General features: G+C 38.3%; 1 protein-coding gene across 3 annotated transcripts in view; it reads right to left on the reverse strand.

Annotated features, from left to right (window-relative positions):
• The window catches only part of LOC145439434 (kinesin-like protein KIF14), a 41,964-nt gene that overhangs the window by 9,372 nt on the left and 10,337 nt on the right, over positions 1-22,255 (reverse strand). For 2 of the 3 annotated variants that reach the window (XM_080316915.1, XM_080316917.1), the window contains exons 11-26: positions 18,066-18,192; positions 15,135-15,255; positions 13,263-13,435; positions 12,417-12,625; positions 11,451-11,563; positions 10,381-10,558; positions 9,999-10,147; positions 9,268-9,415; positions 7,739-7,861; positions 7,548-7,671; positions 6,302-6,449; positions 3,658-3,770; positions 2,522-2,633; positions 2,319-2,453; positions 1,018-1,154; positions 72-259 (exon numbers count right to left, since the gene is read on the reverse strand). In XM_080316915.1, coding sequence (XP_080173041.1) covers positions 72-259; positions 1,018-1,154; positions 2,319-2,453; positions 2,522-2,633; positions 3,658-3,770; positions 6,302-6,449; positions 7,548-7,671; positions 7,739-7,861; positions 9,268-9,415; positions 9,999-10,147; positions 10,381-10,558; positions 11,451-11,563; positions 12,417-12,625; positions 13,263-13,435; positions 15,135-15,255; positions 18,066-18,192 — 2,298 coding nt within the window. Of the gene's footprint in view, positions 1-71; positions 260-1,017; positions 1,155-2,318; positions 2,454-2,521; positions 2,634-3,657; positions 3,771-6,301; positions 6,450-7,547; positions 7,672-7,738; positions 7,862-9,267; positions 9,416-9,998; positions 10,148-10,380; positions 10,559-11,450; positions 11,564-12,416; positions 12,626-13,262; positions 13,436-15,134; positions 15,260-18,065; positions 18,193-22,255 lie in introns of all 3 variants that reach the window. The other variant, XM_080316916.1, reaches the window with a different exon arrangement.

Below are 22,255 nucleotides of genomic sequence, written 5' to 3' on the forward strand. Positions count from 1 at the left end.
ATTGGACACTATAAGCCAGAACTTGTTCAATAAAAGGCTCACTAATAGATATGCTACAAACACACACAAACCTGCATGAGTTTTATCAGTTCACCCTTCAAGTGATGAACTGTGTCCATAATTTTATTCATCAATTTATGCAATCGCGGTTGGCTGCGATAGTCCACGGATCCATGCAAAGAGGTCGCGTGTATCAAACAACCATGAAGATGTAGCGTTGCTTGAATAGCCATTTTATTGGATGTTTCCCGATGAGCATCTAAAAATCGCAAAATGATGACTAGAAACTAGGCATGTATATTATTGGTATTTTACAGGGTTGAAATGACTCGAGTCATGATTTTCTGACGACTTGACTTGGACTCGAGTCATTGCGCATGACTCGAGACTCAAACGGCCAAGACCGACGTTTTATGGTAATTTCGAAGAACAGTAATGTAACCATACTTTGAGATTTCGTCTATTGGCACTGGTACTTGAAAATGCAACCATAAACTGCTAAAAGTGAGGGAAATAAATATATTATAAATGCGAACCACTTAATATCCTCAAACAGAGTTATAAAAAGTGGGTTCAACAAGACTTTAACGCGAAACTGAGCAATCATCACAATGACTTGGACTCGGACTCAAGTCATAATACCATTACTCAGAGGCGAATTGAAAATGACTCGACTTGACTCGAGTCAAAACGATAAAAGTGAGATTGACTTGTGACTCGGAGCCTTGTGACTTGGTTACAAGCCTGGTGTTTGACAAGCCAGTCGCCTAAATTTCCAAAATCAGAAATCTGAAAATGTTAAAAATCAGACATTTGTAAAAAATTGCATTCGCGGGAGAAAACAGGTACCGTAGTTCAAGACAGAACGGCGTACACGGCTATATCTGCACCTTCCATGTCCAGCAGCATATGCACATTTTGCACTCATGGTATGCATACGCACGTCTCGTATTCATAAGTAGGTGTATCACCGCAAAAACATCAAGGACAAAAATATATAACGTCTTAGAAACAAACCTGTAGCATTCATTTTCTCATGAAAGCCTTCACTCAAGCTTTCGCAGCAGTTGACGATTTCATTCAGCTCAGATAGCAACAAGTCGATAGCGGATGAAACTGGTTCATACCGAGCGAATGATTCAGACGTCAACAAACTAGAAAGTATGATATTAAAAGAGTCAACACCAAACGACAAAATGAGTAATAGCAAATGACAAGGGTTGTAACGACTGGAGTAACAATTTTTTGATGACCAGACTTGACTAAAGTCATTACTTCGAATGCATAGGATTACTCAACATGAGTCAATTTGCGTATCGACTCGAGTCATTGTACACGGCCCGAACCAAGTCATATGACTCGAGAATAGAATGACCAAAACATACATTTCATTGTAACTTCGAAGAATAGTAAATATAATATTAAATATTCATTATATATTAAATACAGTAAATATAATAAAGTCACCGCATTACTGGTATCTCGTCTATCAGTCCTAATACTTGGAAAATAGGGCCAGAAACTGTTAGGACTGAGGAAAATTATGAATAATCCGTTGACATTATGAATGCGAGATATTCTATATCACTTGTGCAGAGTTGAAAAAGTGGGTTGAACAGGATTGAACTCACAACTGAACAGTGAACGCTATGACTTGGACTCGGACTTGACTCGGTTGGAACTGAAAATGACTCGACTTGACTTGAGAGTTAAAACTATAACTATAACTCGCAATTCATTGACCTTCTCATTCCATTTTTAGAAGCCATCAGGCGGGTCATAATGAATTGGTTGACGATACACTTCGACACAGATGAAGCATCCACTTTCCAGAGCTTTAAATATCACCTTTACCACTGTCTGAAGTTACCCTGTTCTGATAAAATATTAGGGGGTAACTTTGGACGTCATCATTTCTTGTATTGATTCAAGGAGAAGCCCGCCGAGATTTTTGCCATGGATTAAGATTACTTACAGGCAGGCGCGTAGCCCGGCAAAAATAAGGGGGGTTGAAATAAAAGGGGGGAGCTATGCGCCTGCTTACAGGTATCTGCTGCCAAGTTTTGAATCTGTGACTAAAATGCTATCTATGTTTGGTTGTAAGAATTTTAATAACCATCAATTTTGATGAAATTGACCTTCGCCATTAATTCATCAATGTTGGGTCAAGTTTATCTGGTACTGAAATAAATCCCCCTTTTATTGAGACTACTTGTGGTACTTGTGTAAAATGTGAACCTTAACCTCAAAGTCACCCCGGTTTACAGTACATTAATACCAAGTACCTATTATCACTGCGCAATACTGAATATACTTACGATCTACACAGCGATTTGACAGATTCTTTATTTTGACATTGCAAGGTCTCGTATTGCTGTATAGATTCTCGCAAAGCGGAGGACGATTGAGCTAAAAGAACGGACGATATTCTTCTAGACTTTCGAGAGAATCTCCTGGATACAAAAACATGGCACCATTAGGACAATTACACTTGGGAGTTGTAACAGCTGCAACAACTAACTTGGATGTAGATTGGCTGTTTGCCGGTGCATTTTCCGGTTTGCCAGATCCTACGACTTCTGACCAGTCATCCGTAGGATCGTAGAAGAGATGGTCGCACGAGTCACCAGAAACTAGAGAAAAGAATGGTGATATGTGTTATGATAGACCAAGTCTTTTGTTCGTGATAAAGCAATCAGAATGTGCCATGCCACTAAATACTTGAAAACTGAATGCATTTTTCCTCATGTCCCAGCAGCAGTGATTATAATCGGGGACCAAAGAGAACTTAACGGTAATAGCGGTAGTCTTCTATACATTAACTGGTCTCAGTTGTCTTATCTTGTGTATCGTTGAACATACGGTATTTTGATGTTGGAATAATTGCAAGGTTGAGTTACTCATTGGAACGCTGTACCAAGTCTGTGTGCATTGCCTTGATATATAAAAGTGTGGATAATTTGCGTGTCTTATTGAAAAGCGATTGTGGCATAATGAAAACGCCAACACCCCACTTTCTCCTGACTTACGACTCGTCATCAAGTGTCTTGTGTCATACTGTAATAGCACAATATACCTTGCCAGTAACATCAAAATCGAGGGCAATCATTTTGCCTAGATAATTATAATTAGAGCAGATTCCAGATGTAAGATTTCATGAGATGATACTCATAAGATGCAAAAATATGATGGGACATTATGCATGTTACATAGATATGAAGAGTAGAAGCAAGCAGCAATTTTTTAAGAGTATGGCAAACCTATATTTCAGTAAAAAACAATTGGCATAGGAACAATCCAAGTAACTCTGGCATAAACAAAAGTTTTGAAGCTATACCTAGTTTGCGCATTGCGGCGGCAATATTGTCAATAGTCCATAGACCAACACTACTCCAGTTAATAAGTAGTGCACAAAACATTCTCAAGTACCCAAAGAAGTCATCAATATTGAAAATGTATATTCAATGTCATTGATTTGTTCATCACACTGAACTCACTTTTCTGTATATATCTATTTTTTCGAACATAGAACCACAGTATCCATGATCCTGTTTATTTAGGATACAATAATAACCACGACAAGGCACACTGATCATGAATTCCTGATATCCAATTGAAAATTCTCGAAACAATCCAATACAAAAAATGCAACTCAACCCATGGCGCTTTCAGAAGAGTAATCCATGAAAAATTTCCTCATCGCTCCCAGCTTTTCTTCAAATTTTTCCATCGACCAAAGTGTGCAAATGCCAAGTCTTGTGTTTTCAACTCTAAAAATATTAGACATAACCTATTCCAGCAGCTATTTTTAGTCGTGATAAGTCAAAATCATTATTCCCATATTGTACACAGTGATCAGTGGAATGGACACTAGACAATACAGTATTATCATGCATAGCTTGGAATCCCAGGACAGTGGTGAACAGCATTTCTGACTTTACCGCAGCCCATCAAAGGGACCAATAGATTGTGGCGCCCCAGCACGAGATCATAAATAGGCCTGATGCATCAATTGCCGCGTGCATGTCGTGATATCTTTGTATTTCCCCAGCAATGCAGATATTTTTATACTTTGATTTTCACAGTCTGGGAAATGTATATGTTTAATTTTTGTAAGGGACTATGAATTTTGTATATGGACCAGGAAACACACTGATTTAACAATAACTTGAGACATATAACAACTTGATGCAAAGCTTTCTTACAAGGGCAAAGCAAAAAGGGGCTTGTATTCACGAGACTGGTTCAGGGAGCCCATAAAGTTAACGGAAACAAAGGTTATGAACCATGAATATAGCTAACTGCATTTTAGTTCGTTAATTAGTTGCAAGTTGAAAGTCGTTGGCTCTAGCTCTAGATGAAAGTTTTGAAAAGTGATAAGTTCCAGTTCTAGCTGCACATATTAACAATCTAATACAGGGGTGGGCAATTATTTTTCTCCGCGGGCCAAATGGGAAGAAGAAATATGTTGGCGGGCCGAGTCAGAAATTTTAGAATATCCAGCGTATTGATTTTATTTCTAAATTGGAAGCGGTGAATTGCACAAATTGGTGCTCAATGGATGTGTTGATATTGAGGAATGACAAAGTGTACCTACAAAAATATGTATTTGCATTCATATTTTGAAACAATGTTAAATATGATACATTTTGAACCCTCTTTAAACCCCTATCCGCGTTTTTCTGTCAATACCAGCCCCCATCGAGATGCATGATGCACGAGATGTCTTGTTTACACTAATTCACAACGTCTGTGCCCTAATTTTTGATTGAAAAAATATAGTAATATATTTGCAATTACCAATATTATTGATGATTCAATCATTCAATAATATTGGTAATTGCAAATATATTACTATATTTTTTAACCTCTATCAGCCCACGTAGTGGCCTACTCAGTTTTACCGCTAGAGCTGAGTGAGGTACTGTCTTGGAAACATTCGGGAGGGTCCGTTGGTATAATTACTTCGTTACATGTTGTTATTTCGTGACCTCCCGTCTGCTATGTGAAAAGATATTGAAATCGCCGAAGTGTACCAAACTAGAAAGACGACCCCGATTCCCGATTGGTATTTCTTCACTGGCAAATATTGCCTATGGACAATTGGACTTTGTAGTTTTCGGTCAACATACGGGCAGTCCTTTTCGGACAAGGTTTAGTCGCTGTCGAGCTTTATTCCCTTTACTTAATTAATTTGATCAGCAGTTGCAATTGCAGTGCATTCTCGGAATCCCGTGTTGGGCTAAAGTTCATTTATTTTGGCGCGTCGTGGCGCAGTAATGGCTAACGCCGAAATGCCCATTTTAAAAACCATTGAATGAAGTTGCATAAATTTTCAAAAAATAACCTATAATTTATGTTCACTCATGAATTAATTTTGGGCGCCCGTCGAGCTCGCCACGCAATTTGGGGGTTTGGGGTGCGGGAGTTACCGTCCTAAGGATAATCTATAGCTTATTGTCTTGGTAGTTGGTTTCTGAGATGTGTGAAGCTTGCCGAAATGGCTTTGTTGATTAGCGAAGGTTGCAGTTATTAACGATCTTTGAATTTCAACTTTCGGCTTTGTTTTTGTGACATCCTTTATGGGTGGTGATATATTCATAGAAATCATGGGCATTGATTCACTTTGTTTCATGAATTATGGATTTGGAAACACATCACGTAACAATTTGAAACACAGACCGAGTAATGCGCAATGTGACAATGGCACCAAAGTAGGTTTGGTGACTTCTTGTGACTTTAATTCTAACGGCATAACTTGCTACATTGACTTTAGTTTTAATCTGGACTAGGCATGTGAGGTACGTATAAGCTGCGTAATCACGGTATACTAATGAACAAAGGCTTGATAGTAAACGAATTTCTGGTTCAGTTTATACATCGTATGGTTTTAGTCCACGCAGCAACATTAAAAAGTAGGTTTGATATTTTAAATTTCAAGCAGCCTTTCGCGGGCCGCACAGAATCGCTCGGCGGGCCGCATGTGGCCCGCGGGCCGCACTTTGCCCAGGCCTGATCTAATATGTACATTGTGTACAAGTTGGATCCCTGCTTGTTGGCAATCTTCAAAGTATCTTAGTTTTTCACTAATGCATCACAAAGGAGGAATTCCTGTAAATATTTGAAGCAGGACGAAGTAGCGGGCCACGGAACATTTCCAATGAGAGTAGACCATGACTATAAATAGGTTGAAAACCCCTGTCCTAAATGGAATTGGCAATGAAACATATTCTGCACTGCCGAGAGATAATTCTTCCACCCCTGAATGAGAGAAAAAGACTTGATGGATCAAATATCTTACTGGACTCGAGTTTCGCCATGCTGCAATTCAAAACGAGAGAAAACGGTGTCTTTTTTCATTGATGCACTGATTTTGTTGGCTTCCTCCAGAAATATTGCTATGCGAACTGGGCTCCCGATCCCTGAATCTACCGGCTTGCTTTCCCAATCTAGGAAAATGTCGAATTAAATCATTACGTAAGACGTTTATCACAGGATTTTGGTAGAATAATCAATTGAAATAAGCTACAAATGTGATGCAAAGAAACACTGAAAAAAAGCAATAGTGGTCATGGGCTAACAGACACTATTGTCAACGGTAATTCAACGGTTACATAATTGCAAGCTGCGACGTTCCTCCATCATGATTGCGGTTCATTGACAAACAACTTCAACAACTGGCCTTATCTCAAGTGATATTACCAGCATGGTGTTGCATCATTGATCTATTTTTGGCTATCTCCTAACCAGCCATAAATTGGTCTCCGACTAATACATGCCTCCAACTTTGACATACGTCAAATTTTCTCAGACAAATATACTCTTGAAGAGCTTCTTTGAGGTACAGAGCGTCGATATACAATTGATAATTATATTCATTTTAAAAAGAACCCGAGTATTTTCGGCTGACACTCGTCACGGGTAATTGTCATCAAGTATTAGAGAATTGGAAAGGACATTATATGTCAACAATCTTATCACAAAATATGTGATAGAATGTACTTTTGTGTGCTATTTTTAGATGGTAAATGAACTCATTCTGTGGGCACAGACTTGGTTTGCATAGTTTGATAAAAGTTGGCTCCAAGGCACCCAATGGAAAGTGAACGGCATCTCTAGTCTCACAAACTACAATAAAAAAATTGTGGCATGAGATGTTGTACTTGGAACAATTTGAGTATTTCAGTTCGTGAAATGGTCTTGCTTGGCGACTAAATGTCTTGAAATGATATGAGAGTAACAGACACTATGTACTCAAGAGTATTTATTACCATCCACTTAGACATCATAACATAAAAGAAAAGTCCTGATTAATGTGAATGTCAAATTGGGTTAGGAAGCTTTTTGCCTATTTCAGTGAAAATTATTAATCTGATTTGTGAATGATTAATTCAAGATTGATGGGACATAAGCAGGGTCATCAGAGATGAAAATTTAATGTAGCTCATCGTGGCAGCAAATTTCTGCAAATGCTTTGCCCATTAAATGGATACTAAATTCAACTAGTGTTTAGAGTGAAATATTTAAAAAAAATAGCAACAACATACTGTCCGATTCCCGTCTCTTCTGCAGGTTTCTTTCCATCCTATCAATTTCAGACGCGAGCTTCATACTCTCCCTTTCAAGTTCCGTGAAAACTGATTTGAAAACTGAGTTTTTTTCTTCGAGATACTACAAGCCACAAATATCCGAATTAGTCAAACGGCCGACGAAAATCGCAGCAAATTGCTTAAATTACCTTTTGAGTCTCAATTCGCTGAGACATCGCCAAGATTTTATCTCTCGTCTCGACTTGTGTTTGCAATGACAAATTTTCGTCCTTTATCACTTTCATCTGCTCCTTAATTTTTCGGTCGTCGCCCTTTAGACAGAAATTTTTTGGGTAAAAAAAATTCATTGTGTTGTGAAGCCGACAGCAGGTCAACACGCTGAAACAACTTGAAAATTTTTAGCTTCAGAATTCGAATTACCCATGGTTGTAATGACTCGGGTCACGATTTTTTGGTGACTCGACTTCACTCGAGTCATTTTTTCAAATGCGGTAAATGACTCGGCTTGAGTCAATTTGTGTATAGACTCGACTTGTACTCGAGTCTTTGTGCGTGACTCGAACCAAGTCATATAACCAGAGACTAGGACGGCCAGCACATACATTTCACTGTAACAACACTATGACTCGGACCGGACCCTCTACTCACTGACTTGGACTCTGACTTGACTCGGTGGCGACTTGAAAATGACTCGACTTGACTCGAGTCAAAACTATAAAAGTGAGATCGACTTGTGACTCGGAACCTTGTGAATTAGTTACAACCCTGGAATTAGAATAATCAAGACACCATTTTTGCAAAATTAGAATTACTGAAATTGAAAATGAAAATTGGATTAAATTCTTAATTAAAAAGAAATACAACAAAATCACATTCAGTTCATATAAAATCCTTAAAATCAGATTTAATTCACGGAAGCATAAAATCGGCAAATGACTGTACACCAAGCTTGGCTCGTCTCGCACCATACAGTTTTCCTGTAGCATTTTCAGAAATACCATAAATTAGATTAGAATTAGAGCATGGAAGCACTTCACGGATTAGATTAGGATAAGAGCATCCGCGAATCCGCATTGCACACTAATTAAACAACTGGAACTACACTGGTCAATAAAAACTACCCTTTACAGCGAAAATATGATATTTTGGTCAAAATAGCATCATGGGTTATCTCCAAAACAAGAGCCAATTAGAGAAAAAACTAAGGTCGTATTCGGAATCAGTGCCCTTCAGAACCGCCAAAAACACTCTTACTTTGACTGCCTAAAAATATGTTCAGTTATGAAGTCATAACAGTATCAAAGACGTAGAAGGATTAAATATGTACGGAACCTTTTATGCTACCGCGAAGAATTTCATTCCAGTTCTACATCACATGGAAGATAATTTTCTTGACCGTGCCTATGTCATTACACTTTGTGACAACACAGGGGGTTGATTACGACGTCACAGATATGTCATTTCAACTAACGCACGTACCTCCGTACTACACATCTTGTATGCTGTGATACGATCAATCAAGGTTTACAGCCTTTCACAAAGGAAAATGGTATCATAACTATAAGTCTCGTAGAGACATTAGCTCTTGTTGGCAAGTGGCGCATAATATTACTCAAAGGAATATTCTCCATCTACTTGACTCTCTTCATAATCAAGACTCCAATCATAGTGTACAGCCCTAGTAGTGAGCAGATCTCAGAGATACGACCTCACTTACGAGTTGCGTTTTCAGCGATTGAACAATGTCTTCATACTGCTGTTTTTGGATTGACAATTCTGTTTTTGCTTCCTTTTTCGCGGCGTCGATTTCCTTAAACAAACGCTGGCGTTCGTGAAGGCGAGCTTCTTCTATTTCTTTCTCAATTCTGGAATTGAAAATGGAGATAAGAGGAAGCGAAAGCATTCCATCGCGGGTCCATATTGAAACAAGCGCTCAATTGCCAAGCGTCGTCAGAGTTCATAGCATTAGATCAAAAGCACACATGCTGATCTTTTTCTTGAAATAAGTAGGCTACAGATGATTATAATAGTTCAACCCAAGTTATTTTGTTAATTGTAAGATTCAAAATGAATAATCAAGCAAAAAAATGAAGTCAAGGTTGAATTTGGGAACAACACGGTGTCAGATGTCAGGTCATAACATAAGGTGTCGAACATGATGATGTCATGTGGAAGAGCCAAGCAAAATAAGTTAGTTAAAGTGAATAGATGTGTCGTTGTGGGTGCTGCAAGCCTCATTGCTTATTCATAGTCTGGTTCTTCTTCATTTGAACATAGTCTTACTTCATAAAATATTTCGAAGTTTTTCGATTCATCACTTCAACAACTATCAAATAAACGTACCAATTAATTATGACACCAAATTGCAAAATGGTAGCAGACTGTCCAGTGTACAGTACCAAAAAAGATTGAATCATATTACCTAAATAAGCTTGTTCCTAGACAAACCTTGCATTTTGTGCTAAAATCAGTTCCTTTTTAGCATATTCAAAATCTCTTTTGGCCTCTTTGGAAGTAGAAGATTTCTCTCTCTGTTGAACCTCAATCGGATGGTTGAGACGAAAAAAGTGATCGCCGCCAATTACAACACGATCACCCTGGAAATAGTATTCATTTCAATAGTCATGTTCCCACTCACAAAGAAGAAGTTTCTGTGCTCTAAAATGACATAGAAACAATGAGATGCAAATAAATTTTCAAAGAAAAATCTGTTCTGGAATCTGTTTTGTAATTACACCAATTTCAGGTGATGCAGACCATTTAGCTGTTGATGTCTTAAGCCGACATGCACATCTTCAGATGTTGTGTGAACGACAATGATAGCACTTACATGATGCAGTGTTGTTGGTCCGTGAATCAAATTTCCATTGACGAATGTTTTCGCAGAACTATGACTAGGAGTGATAGTGATCACTTCACGTTCGTTCATGATGTCACAATGTGTATCCGAAACAAGAGCGCTCGATAGCTGAATTTCGCAATCCCCAACGCCGCCTTTCCTTCCGATACTGTTACCAACAAAGCACACACATTAGTATTATATTCGGGATGAAATCAAGGTTGTTACAACAACCATAGTACGGTTCCAGACCGAATTACACATCCCGAAATTCCCTGTGATTGGAAGTACGTTGAAGTTATTGTATTGGGTTTTGTTTTATTGCTTTGTATGACTAGTAAATCAGCTGCACCCAGTTATTAACTTTACCATGAATGTATTTCAAAGAAAGCAACCCATATTATATAGTGTTCATGTGATGTTACGCATCACAACACGAAACAGTATCGTCCTTTATGATACATTGAAGAAATATTCTAAGTTCTAACCATTTGACTTTGTAGTTCTCAAAAGTGGTACAATATTTTGTCGATTTCGACGGACTGTGCGCTGCAGGATACAATGCTTATGTCGAAACATTTTGTGGAAAATATCACGAGCTAGCGTGACGGGGGTCTTTCAACGGGAGAATTGGTGATGCAAAAGTACACGCAATTTTACATGAATTACAACAAACCACTGCATTCACAGAAAAATGTTGCAAACATCGTCAGTAGCTACATATCTTGCGCGAAACGAGACGAACAATTTTGAGATTTGACTAATTTTGTCGAGCGCCAATTTGCAATGAGGACTATTGTTCTACTGTATAATCATAATCATACGTCCTTACTACACCATCTACTGCGACGTCATTTTTCTTCATCGCCCCCCAAACTGCCTTCCAGAGTCAAGAGCCCCATATCGCCCCTGAGTGTTTCCGCCCCCTTTAAAATCCAAATTTCCCTGGGGGCGCTGCCGCCTAGGTTAAAAAACCCTGTTTCAGACTAAAAGGAAGTAGGCCCACTGGATCTTATTCAACTAATTAAGAGAAATAGCACAAATACGGCATAATTCATCACCGGGTGACTCCACGTCTGATGACGTATAGTAGAAGTTCCGATAGTTGTGGATCCTCATTTAAATTCACCAGATTCGGTAACTTATTGTTGACTTTGAAAGACACACCAGCTCTCTGAATATAGATATAAAACCATTTTCACTTTTCTATTAATCAATCATGTACATGTGTCGCATGCGGATATGACTTTTCAACCAACTGCAAATTCCATGTTGAAAATCAATCGCGTCAGTATTGAGTGGTTTGCATAAAATTATGCCAAGACACTGAGGCTAGTACAGCAAAGTAATATTTATAATAATTTCAGTTGAGGATATGAAATTGGTAACATTGCTTCAAGAACATAGATAAACTTGGACATCTTAGACGAGAGAGGTAGTGTAATGGTGATGCGTCCGGCTTCTTGGTCTCTACTATATTTTAAAAATGCACAGCTAGAACTAGAACAACTCACTTTTCAAAACTCACAACTGGAACTAAAACTAGAACTAACGAATATACTCAATCCCAAAGCACATTCATTTTTAATTTATTGGAATTGATCGGATAGGCTGAGAAGGTGGGGATTTCAACCTACTAATCCCACCTGCTGTTAGTGGTGATGATTGTGAGGTATCAATGGCTGCAAGAACATCACACAGGTATCACGATCCACGCCAAACAATGTTTTCTAGTTGCTCGGCAACTACATTATTTTAAATACACAACCACAAATTTCCCGTTTCTATATACTACTCCGGTTCCGAAAACATGGGGGGGTGAAAATTTGAGTCAAGCTTGATAAGGGGGGCGATGAGTCGAAAAACGGTGGAAATGGCCATTACACACACTATATGATGAAAGGATGGGTAAAAAAGTCTCAATTCTGAATGACGATCTCTTGCTGCGGTCAGTTCAGTTAAGATTAATAATTACCGCCAGCACAGCTGCTTTGCGGCTACAGTCAATTTCAATTCTTCAAACTTACTTCCAACTCTGCGATTTCTTGAGCTTTCCTGTTTTCACTCGCCATCACTTGCTTCCGCCACATCTCATCCACTTCCAACTTGTCCCGGTTGGCGATCAGCAGCTTTTCCTTTAAAGACGCGACTTCATTCATGGTGCGTTGATATTCTTTCACGTTACGGCTTTCCGACTGTTGCGCATGCCGTAGCTTTGCTATTTCCGATTTTAACTCTAAACAATTGAAATTTGAATAAGAGGTGTTGACGATAATCGTACGATGGGGTTGTTCAAACATAACGTATTTTCATATTATTTTAGCTACAATTATTAAGTTGGCTGAAAAAACGATGCACACCAAACTTGGCTCAATTCCAACAAGAAGTGAAGTAGCTGGAGTTTGAAAATTTTGAATTTATTATAAAATATATGGAATTTACTTTGTCTACAAAAACGACGCAAAACAAATTTGACTCAATTCCCAACCGTAGAAGCTAAGTTATTCGAGTTTTCCGTTAATAGTTCTGAAATTACCCACCATCAATGTTATGTTTTAAATCAAAAACTTTCTGCTACAACCTACAATAACTTCTCATCTACCGGGTGGAATTTCACCAAAATTCTTACGTGGCGTTTATTTTTATAACAACTGACAATTTCAAGGGGTAGCAAGTAAAATTAGAAAAATATTTATTATTCTATTATAAATTCAAAATTTTCAAGCTATTTTCCGTCGAGCCAAATTTGGTGTAGGCCTACGTTTTTTCAGTTGACCTAAAAATTTTAGCTAATATCCGTAAAAACCTGAAAAAAACAGTTATTTTTGAACAACCCTATTGCCTACAATGTACAATGTACATTATTGAATAACCTCGGATAATAGCAGCGTTTGGATCTTCGTTTATTTTGACGGAGTTCACAATGATTCTTGCTTGAGCGGCATATCTGAGCGTACTCAGGGTCTCTTCCATATTGCTACTGGCAGGGCTAACAGTAGCAATCATTGCAGTTCTGGAATTGCCACCCAAGCTTTCTTTCAGCAGCCTGAAATATGTCACTGGTTAATGCCAAGTTACACATTCAATGCAATTCTTCATCATGCGACTGAAATAGGTCTACTAATTCGATCGATACTATCAACACCTAGTAGAGCGTTTCATCATGAAAACGCAGTCTCACACTAGGTGTACGTTGTGGACGGTGTGGCAGAGTTAATTAGGCGTTGAAATTCTGAATCCAACGATATATTACTTGTTGGCTTCGCATCCCATTAAGGTCGCGTTTTTCAGTTTTGAAAAGTGAAGCAAAATTTTTCGAAAATTCCCGCAGGTGCCATCCGGTTAATAATGAACAGAAGCGAAATTGCTTACGTATCTTTCAAACTCACAAATAGCTTTCTAGTGTGAGCGGTTATCAAGATATGGCGTAAGTAGCTATTTTCGGCACGTTGGGTGTAGCCTAATTGCACAACCACTAGAGCAGTGGTTCTCAACCGGGGATACGCGGCCCCCTGGGAGTCCAAGAAGCATTAAAGCCATAAAATAGTTGAAGTTGATCACTTATAATACGTATATTTTTAAATTCGGAAAATCACGAGGCAGTTTCGCTTCATAACTAGTAAAACTTCAGAGCTCACATCAACAGAATGGTCGTCTGAGATGAAATATCCTACTGTGCAGACTCATTATTGCTAAATTGCCACTAGCCCTTTTGTACTGATAGATACATTTTGATGTTTAGAGATGTTTTGTTGGGGATTGTGGAAAAATAAGTTGAATGAGTAAGGTCAATCACGGTGACTTTGAAATGTTTACAAAAATCCATTTTCTCCTGTGACATAGACAACCATTTTTCCCATAATAACTTCAAGATAAGCTGCTACATATAGAAAGGACAAGGCTTGACGTTATATGTTCATTCAAGAAATTTGTTTGTCAATTTTGGTGCCATATTTGTTGCGATCATACCCAAATGAGTCGTCGGAAGCATTACGCGTTATTATTACATTCGCCACCACCTATATTTGTGGAAATGGATTTTTGACACTCATTCATATCAAATCCAAAGGGCGGATTTTCAAGACACAACCACGTATTTCAAGAAATGCAGTTGCGGAGAAGTCAACCCAATTTCTACATGAATAGTATATGATCTTATTTTCAAGAAAAGTCATTTTGTTGCTGTTTATCACTAATCCAACAGTTATCATTTGCACAAGACAGATGACGATTGCACGATAACTGAGCTAAATTTGAACTAAAATTTCGTGGGGTCCGCGGGGGTCTGAGACGTTCCGAAAGAGATCAGCGAATACAAAAAGGTTGAGAACCACTGCACTAGAGGGTGCACGAACCCAAAATTATGATAGAAGTTGTTTATTTGAAATTTGGCGCCACATATTAAGATGAAATTCGTTTTTTTTTTTCACTCCGACCTACTGATTGAACACTTGCCTCAGTAATCTGTAAGATTAGGCCAGACTGGACATAATCGCTCTAATGGAGAAGAGTAATTGAATATCTCAAGCCGGTAGAACTAGGATTTCATAACTGAGGAATAAAAATATAGAAACAAGATTCTGGTTAAAGCATTGCCCACCGATTCCATCCATTGAGTAAAACCATCTATGTACCAGGCCTAGTTGTATTGCACCATTACCTGCTACAAAATATAGCAGCTTCTGACTATTTGGCTTTTATGAGAAGTTGACATGTAGTTAGTCGTCTCGAAATTAGTCGCCTACCATGTCAAAGCCGAATCCCGGTATGGAACAAACAATTTGCTTCGCGCCAGGGATTTCGATCGTCGTGAAAGAGTAGATATCACTTTGCCAAGTGTAAGAAGGCTCTTATTGATATGAGCACCTTCCTGAAAAAGACACGAGGTAGTTTAAAGAGTTTCTTGGAGGTACAGAACTTCAATATACAATCGAATAGTATATTCATATTGAAATGAACCCAAATATTTTCGGCTGACACTCGTCAGGGGTAATCGTCAGCAACTAGTAGAGAATTGGACAAGGTAGATTGCAAACGTGGAAATGCGTTGTGTATAACAAATGTGTTCTGCATGAGCAAACGCTCACTTTTGCCAAGTTATTGGTGTGTAAAATTTTGGATTTGAAAAAACAATATTTACGATCGCAAATCCTCCAATTATTAGGAACATAGATCTACCCTCCATAAATGCTATGGCTTGAAATCCTAAGTTTTGAACGCCAATAAATTTACTTGTCAAATTTGTTGTCCATCTATTTTTCAGACAAACCAATAATTTCATGGGGTATCCAGTAGGCTAAATATCAAAAATTCGATATTTAGATTTATTAAATAGATCAAAAACTTTTTTCTTATATAGCAATGCTTCAATAAATTGTAATTGAGCCAAAATATGCGAGAAGCATTTTTTTTAGTCAACACAACAATTTTATCAAGTAGTCAGTATAATCTGACAAAAAAAGTTATATTGGAACCTGTGAATTAGTGTTAGAACAAATACATCGCAAAGAGACAATTTTGTATTTACTTTCACTTGGCATAAAGATGAAAGAAACATAAAAATCCCGGCATTTTAGTAATGATGCCAGAAAACAAAACCATTCCATTCAATTAAAAGCAAAATAAATGCCAATTAAAGATAACAGAAAAAAAAACTCAATTACATTCTCACCCATCTCTGATCCATATAAACATGAAATGGAAGACAATTGTTGAAAAACAAAACATTCCAATTTAAAACACAGCGATATGAAGAAGAACGTAATCAATGATCATGAAAAATTATTTCTACCGACACTAAATTGTTTCTATATTTGTAATTGGTGCCATTCTTAACTCCACAAAAAAATAAAGGAGTTATGCTTACAAGCAGAAAACTGATTATTAGAAATCCGTGCTACTGGTAGTAATGGTTAAATGTCTATTGGGACTAATACAAAGATTGTTACCGGGTAAATTAATAATCCAGAAATCACACAGTACTTATTTAAGCAGCACCCCAAACGGTTGCACAATGCACATGCTGGAAAACAGAGAAAAATCGACATCTGTACTGCTCATGCATGGCAATGGAAGCATGGCATTATATTAAACGAATGGCACAAAACTGCTAGAAAATAGCATATAGTCCGGTGTCCGGTTGAATTGTTGGTGTTACTTCAGGCACGGGCCAACATATGGCATACAGGATTGTGTGCAGCCCGCAGACTTGTCTTACGTGATAATGTAGATTGCGGCCACGGTCGGCCGCGATATTCACTACTTGATTACTATCTCAAATTATAGCGACTGTACGTTATTATTTCAATAAATAAATCCCAAGTTTGACAAGCGGAGAAAGCTGACTATGAAACTTTTTGTTCTGTTCGGGTGTCCATACATTTGCCAACAAACATTTTTGACCACGAACATGAACAAGACAAAGCCGTGTTCCAATCTAACTGATGTTCACGTGTAGTGCAGTCTTTCTACGTAACACATGCAGCCAGAGTTCAAAGACCTTATTGAAAACTTTAATCGACCACAAATGTCTGATTAACTTCAGCAGCTCAGTAGATAAGGTTAATAATTTCATGAAATACTGTTTCTGGTCTCTATGCTTTAGTCTGAAAGTTTGCATTAAATACGTTTTATTCTTTGTATAGCTGGATGAACATGCGATGAATGTGTCGATTCTGCAATCCGGCCCGCCACGTAGGCCTACTTCATTTTCCTATATCAGACCCGCGGACTGGATAAGTTGCCCGCCCCTGTGTTAGTTCAACTGTCACATTTTGTATGTGTTATTAATGTTGGATCAAGAAATTACCTCCTCTTGTTACTTGCTGATATATTTAACCATGGACCATGGGACCTAGAGTAGAGTAAGAGTGTTTCACTTTTCGGCATTCCACACACTGACACATAATGATTACTACAATTACCTATGGCTGGTAGCCTGAGAACAGGATCGAATGACAGCCCGAACGCTCAATATATCTGTAATTGAGCCCCATATCTAGTTTACTTTGACTACTGGGTGCTTCGCATCCCATACATACCTTGCAGTATCTTTTGCTGATTTATATCTTACTACTTGCCAGTAAATTATGGCACAACATTTGCAGATTTATACCATGGTATTAATTGCATGCCTGCTTTCATGCCATACCTACAGAAAAGTTTTCTTCTATTTCTGCACACATAATTGTTATCCTTATGAAAGTACCTAGAATGTTAACAACAAACTAAAAGCATATTTGAGCTACCACTAGGGACGGCATGAGCGCGAGTTTCAAGTCCACACTACCCCTAGTTATCACTGTAATGTATGTTAGCTTAGTCCCACACTGTGCTACTATTTCAAGGAAGATAGAGGCTTGTTATTATTTCTTTGAATGCTATGTTATCATTTTTAGAAAATAATGGGGATGATGTGGCTCTTTTAACCATCCTATTAATCCAGTTATTGACAGAATTTGACTTCAGGCTAATTAGATTACCAGATTGTTATTTGAAGTATCTGCCGGTTTTTGTTGACTATGTATTTTACAGCTAACATCAGCTTGATGCCGTAGGGAGTTACATGTACAATAGCAGAAGTAGAAATTTCAAGCGGTTATTGCGACCATGGGATCAGCATTACTAGAGTACGGAATGTTGAACTATTTGATGAACTAACGACAAATTTTTTCCACAGAAAGATACCTTCAGTCTTAGTCCAGTCGTCTTGGCTGCAGATGATCTTTCGGAACCAGCAAGATCAACCAAGTTGATGCGACTACATCTGTTACTCTTGTGAAGCTCGCCGTCTAGCTCCTCAGTCTATGCAGAATAGTAAATTGATTACTAATTATTATGGCGATTTTTTTGGACATGTCAAAAAAAGTCAAAATTAGGTCAAAATTGTAGTGTCAGGTCAAAAAATGTCAAAATCGTTTATAAAGTTACAACTTTTTTGCATCCTGCATTTCATTTGTATGGTAGATTTTGCACTGTCGGTAAACTTATCGTAAGACATTTTACAGCTGGTATCCTACTTTATAGGCCTACCTTTGTAGACGGCCCATTGTCTGCTCATTGTGAATCATAAACATTCAAATGAAACAAATAGGTTGATATGTTGTTATGCTCAATGTACCGCAATATCCCAACTAAAGCAAGACTGCTTGGGCATTGCATGGCTCTTATATCAAGAATCGCATGATGAAAAATTCTGATGTAGACACAATTGCCAGAACGAAGCAACACGGATTGTCACCACCAGTGTACAACATTAGCGGTATCAGCCAACAACTGCTCTTGAACGTTCTTTCTCCATTCTTGGCAAGCTACTTAGTAAGGACCAGGGTTGTAATGACTCGAGTCATGACTCGACTCGAGTCTGACTCGAGTCACGATTTTATGATGACTCAACTTGACTCGAGTCATTTTCTCAAAACACGGAAATGACTCGACTTAACTAGAGTCAATCTGTGTATTGACTCGACTTGGACTCGAGTCATTGGGCATGACTCGAACCAAGTCATATGACTCGAGACTCAGACGGCCAAGATCGACATTTCATTGTAATTTCGAAGCATAGTAAAGTAACCACACTATTGGGATTTCGTCTATTGGTACTGGTAATTGAAAATGCGATCAGAAACTGTTAAAAACGAGGACATAAATATATTTTGAAAGCGAGCCATTCGATATCTCCAGAGTTACAAAATGTGGATTTAACAAAACTTTAACTGGAAAACTGGACAGTCAACACAATGACTCGACCCTCTGCTCGCTGACTTGGACTCGGACTTGAATCGGTGGTGAATTGAAAATGACTCGACTTGACTCGAGTCAAAACTATAAAAGTGAGATTGACTTGTGACTCGGAGCCTTGAGACTTGGTTACAACCCTGGTAAGGACAGACATTTTCTACCCGAGAAAGTAGAAGAGTATCTTTCGTTGTACTACAAAAACTTTTAATCATTTCAACCATAATGCGTAATGTAACTACAGGAATTCTTCATAGAGAGAGAGAATGGGGGTATTCGGTTTCGTCTGCACCATCGAGGTGCTTTTGACGACGAAGATGCGATACGACCGTATGGTCATCTAGTCAGCACCCCCGCTTTTTTTCTCCTCCATGCTATCCGCGGATGCCATGCGCCTAGCAGGATAGCGGCGGATACCGGTTTTCGGGTCTTTGGTCTGACCCGGCCGGGGATCAAACCCACGACCTACCGATCAAGTAGCCAGACGCATAACCATTACACTATCTTGCCCAGTTTACACTATCTTGCTCGGCCAGATTTCGTTAAAATAAAGTTTTTTCATGTAAAAATTTGAAAAGTGTTTTTTCAGGTCAATCTACTTCGCAAGGACAGACAGTTCCAACAATTCTAACAGTATGTGGGAAAGCACCTAATTTGCATACATCAAATCAAATTTGGTCAAAATTTTCCGTTTTTTGGGTAAAAAAACCATCCTACTAATTTCATACCGAGCAATAGTGATGTTACACGACTGTGTGTAGTTGATGCAATCGAAATTATGAGAGGCACTATTCACTAGGGTTGTGCAAAACACTTTTTTTTTCGGATGCTGGGGATTCACTGATTAAATTCTTAGGTTGCCTAAAAAGCTCTGCACACCAAATTTGACTCGATTCTATCTGGTGGATGTGAACGCACAAGGAGTTTGAAAATTTTAAATTGATTATAAAACAAAAAATTTAGAAAAAGTTCAAATTTTACTGTTGTTGAGTTGAGTTGTCTACAAAAACAATGTAGAATAAATTCGATGAAATTCCAACCAGCAGTAGCAATGTTATTTGAGTTTTTCATTACTGATTCTAGGATTACCCACCGTCCAGGCTATTTTCGTGAACCCAATATTTTCAACTGCAAGAAATTTGCTTCTACCGGTTGGAAGTGAGCAAAAATCGTAAAGCATTGTTCTTTTAGACAACTAAATAATTTCATGTGGTTGACAGGAAATTTGAAAAAAAAAAAGATTTACATAATAAATTCACAATTTTTCAAATTTCCTGTCAGGCAGATGGAATCAAGCCAAATTTGGCGAGCAGCGTTTTCATAGGCAACCCAAAAATTTAATCAGTGAATCCCCGGAATTCGAAAAAAAAAAGTTATTCTTCAACAACCCTAATATACCCTTGGGTGAAACAAAACATGGAAATTCCCCCATTAAATGAGACGGATTTCATGATACAACATAAGTCTATAAACCAGGGGTGGGCAAACTACGGCCCGCGGGCCACATGCGGCCCGCAACACCGTTCTGTGCGGCCCGCGAGAGTCTATAGAAACTTTTTTTAAATATTGATTAAATGCGTACTAAAATTCGAATTAGTGCAGGGACTTTTTCTTAGTATATTTCATGATGATAATTCTAAGATAGTGGTTCTCAAACTGGTGGGCGTGCCCCCCTTGGGGGCTTGAGAGCATCAGAAGAGGGGCGCGAAGCAGAGCTCAACTGAAAAAATGTTTCGCGCTCCGCGCGGTTTACATCCAATTCATGGTTATAGGTCTTTAATTAGTCTGAATTACATATTTAAAAAATCTCTCATCCACAGTCGTAACCGTCCATGCCATCAAACTACCCCTTAGCTTTGCTAGCATCCTAGTTGCGTTTTGTGATATGACGATAAGGGGACGCGAAATCTTTCACCATCATAAGGGGGAGGCGTGTCTTAAAAAGTTTGAGAACCACTGATCTAACGTAAATACTTAATATCACAGCGGGATAGCTGCAACGAGATTGACATAATTTGAATCACCAGTGGGATTTCAGATTGGACACTCCAGTTTTAATTATTTCAGTGATGTGCTTATAAAAAACGATTCGGCCGTGTCTTAAGTAGATTCGTTGTCTGTATGCGTAGAATGGGGGCATTTATATTTTATCTACGCATATAGTAGAAGCGTGTTTGAAGCTAACATGGTTATGATGCTGTCAGCAGTGTCCTGGAACTGAACTAAAAGTGGAATTAGTAAATCTATGAACAGATCGCTGCTCACAGATTCAAATTTCAATCCTGTTCTGAGAATTGGGCCAACCGACTTTCATCTCTTTAGTTTTGACAAATTGGTTACTGAGGTCCACCAGTCAATGAAATCTCGCCACTGTATGTTTCTGACGCGTGTACGATATCATCAAAGCAATGTTTGGCTTGTTTTAAATAAGCACATATATTATCTCCATGTCCTCACTATACAATCAAATATCAATATTGCGTTTTGGTTTATAAACCCAATTTTATATAGTGCGGCCCACGACTGGATTCAGATGTTGAATGCGGCCCGCAAGCTCAAAAGTTTGCCCACCCCTGCTATAAACCGACTCATAATTGGAACGCTAAGCATAGAATAAATCTAAAATTCATTTGGATGACAAGCGTCTATATAAGAGGTCTCAAACTCAAATGTGCTAGCGGGCCAATTTACTACTTTTTGATGGCGCCTCGGGCCGCAGCATCAGTAATAGGGGAATTCAATGTATTTCCAAGTAGGCCTGCAGACTGACATTCCATACGCATCTTGAAAATTTTTTACCATTGTGAATTCACACCTGGCACGAAAAAAAACAAATTTTGAAATATTTGTATAAAATTGTTGCTATACTTGGCATCGTTGTTGTATATCAAGTAGCAGACACCATGGGGAGTAGAAATGCATCAGGACATCATAAAAGCTGTCGTGTTATAATTTTGCAGCTAGCGGACATTCGACGTGTCACACTTATAGGTAAAATATTTTTGAATTTTACAAATATTGATCTGATATCAGAGCATTCAATCAGTACAGCCTAATCAGGGTTTCGGGCGCACTCCTGATAACAGGGCTGATGATCATGTCATTACTAAGTCAAATTAAATCAGCGTTA

This window comes from Botryllus schlosseri, chromosome 5 (assembly GCF_051294905.1).
Source record: "Botryllus schlosseri isolate E-star chromosome 5, Bs_hap1, whole genome shotgun sequence".
Classification (NCBI taxonomy): Eukaryota; Metazoa; Chordata; class Ascidiacea; order Stolidobranchia; family Styelidae; genus Botryllus; species Botryllus schlosseri.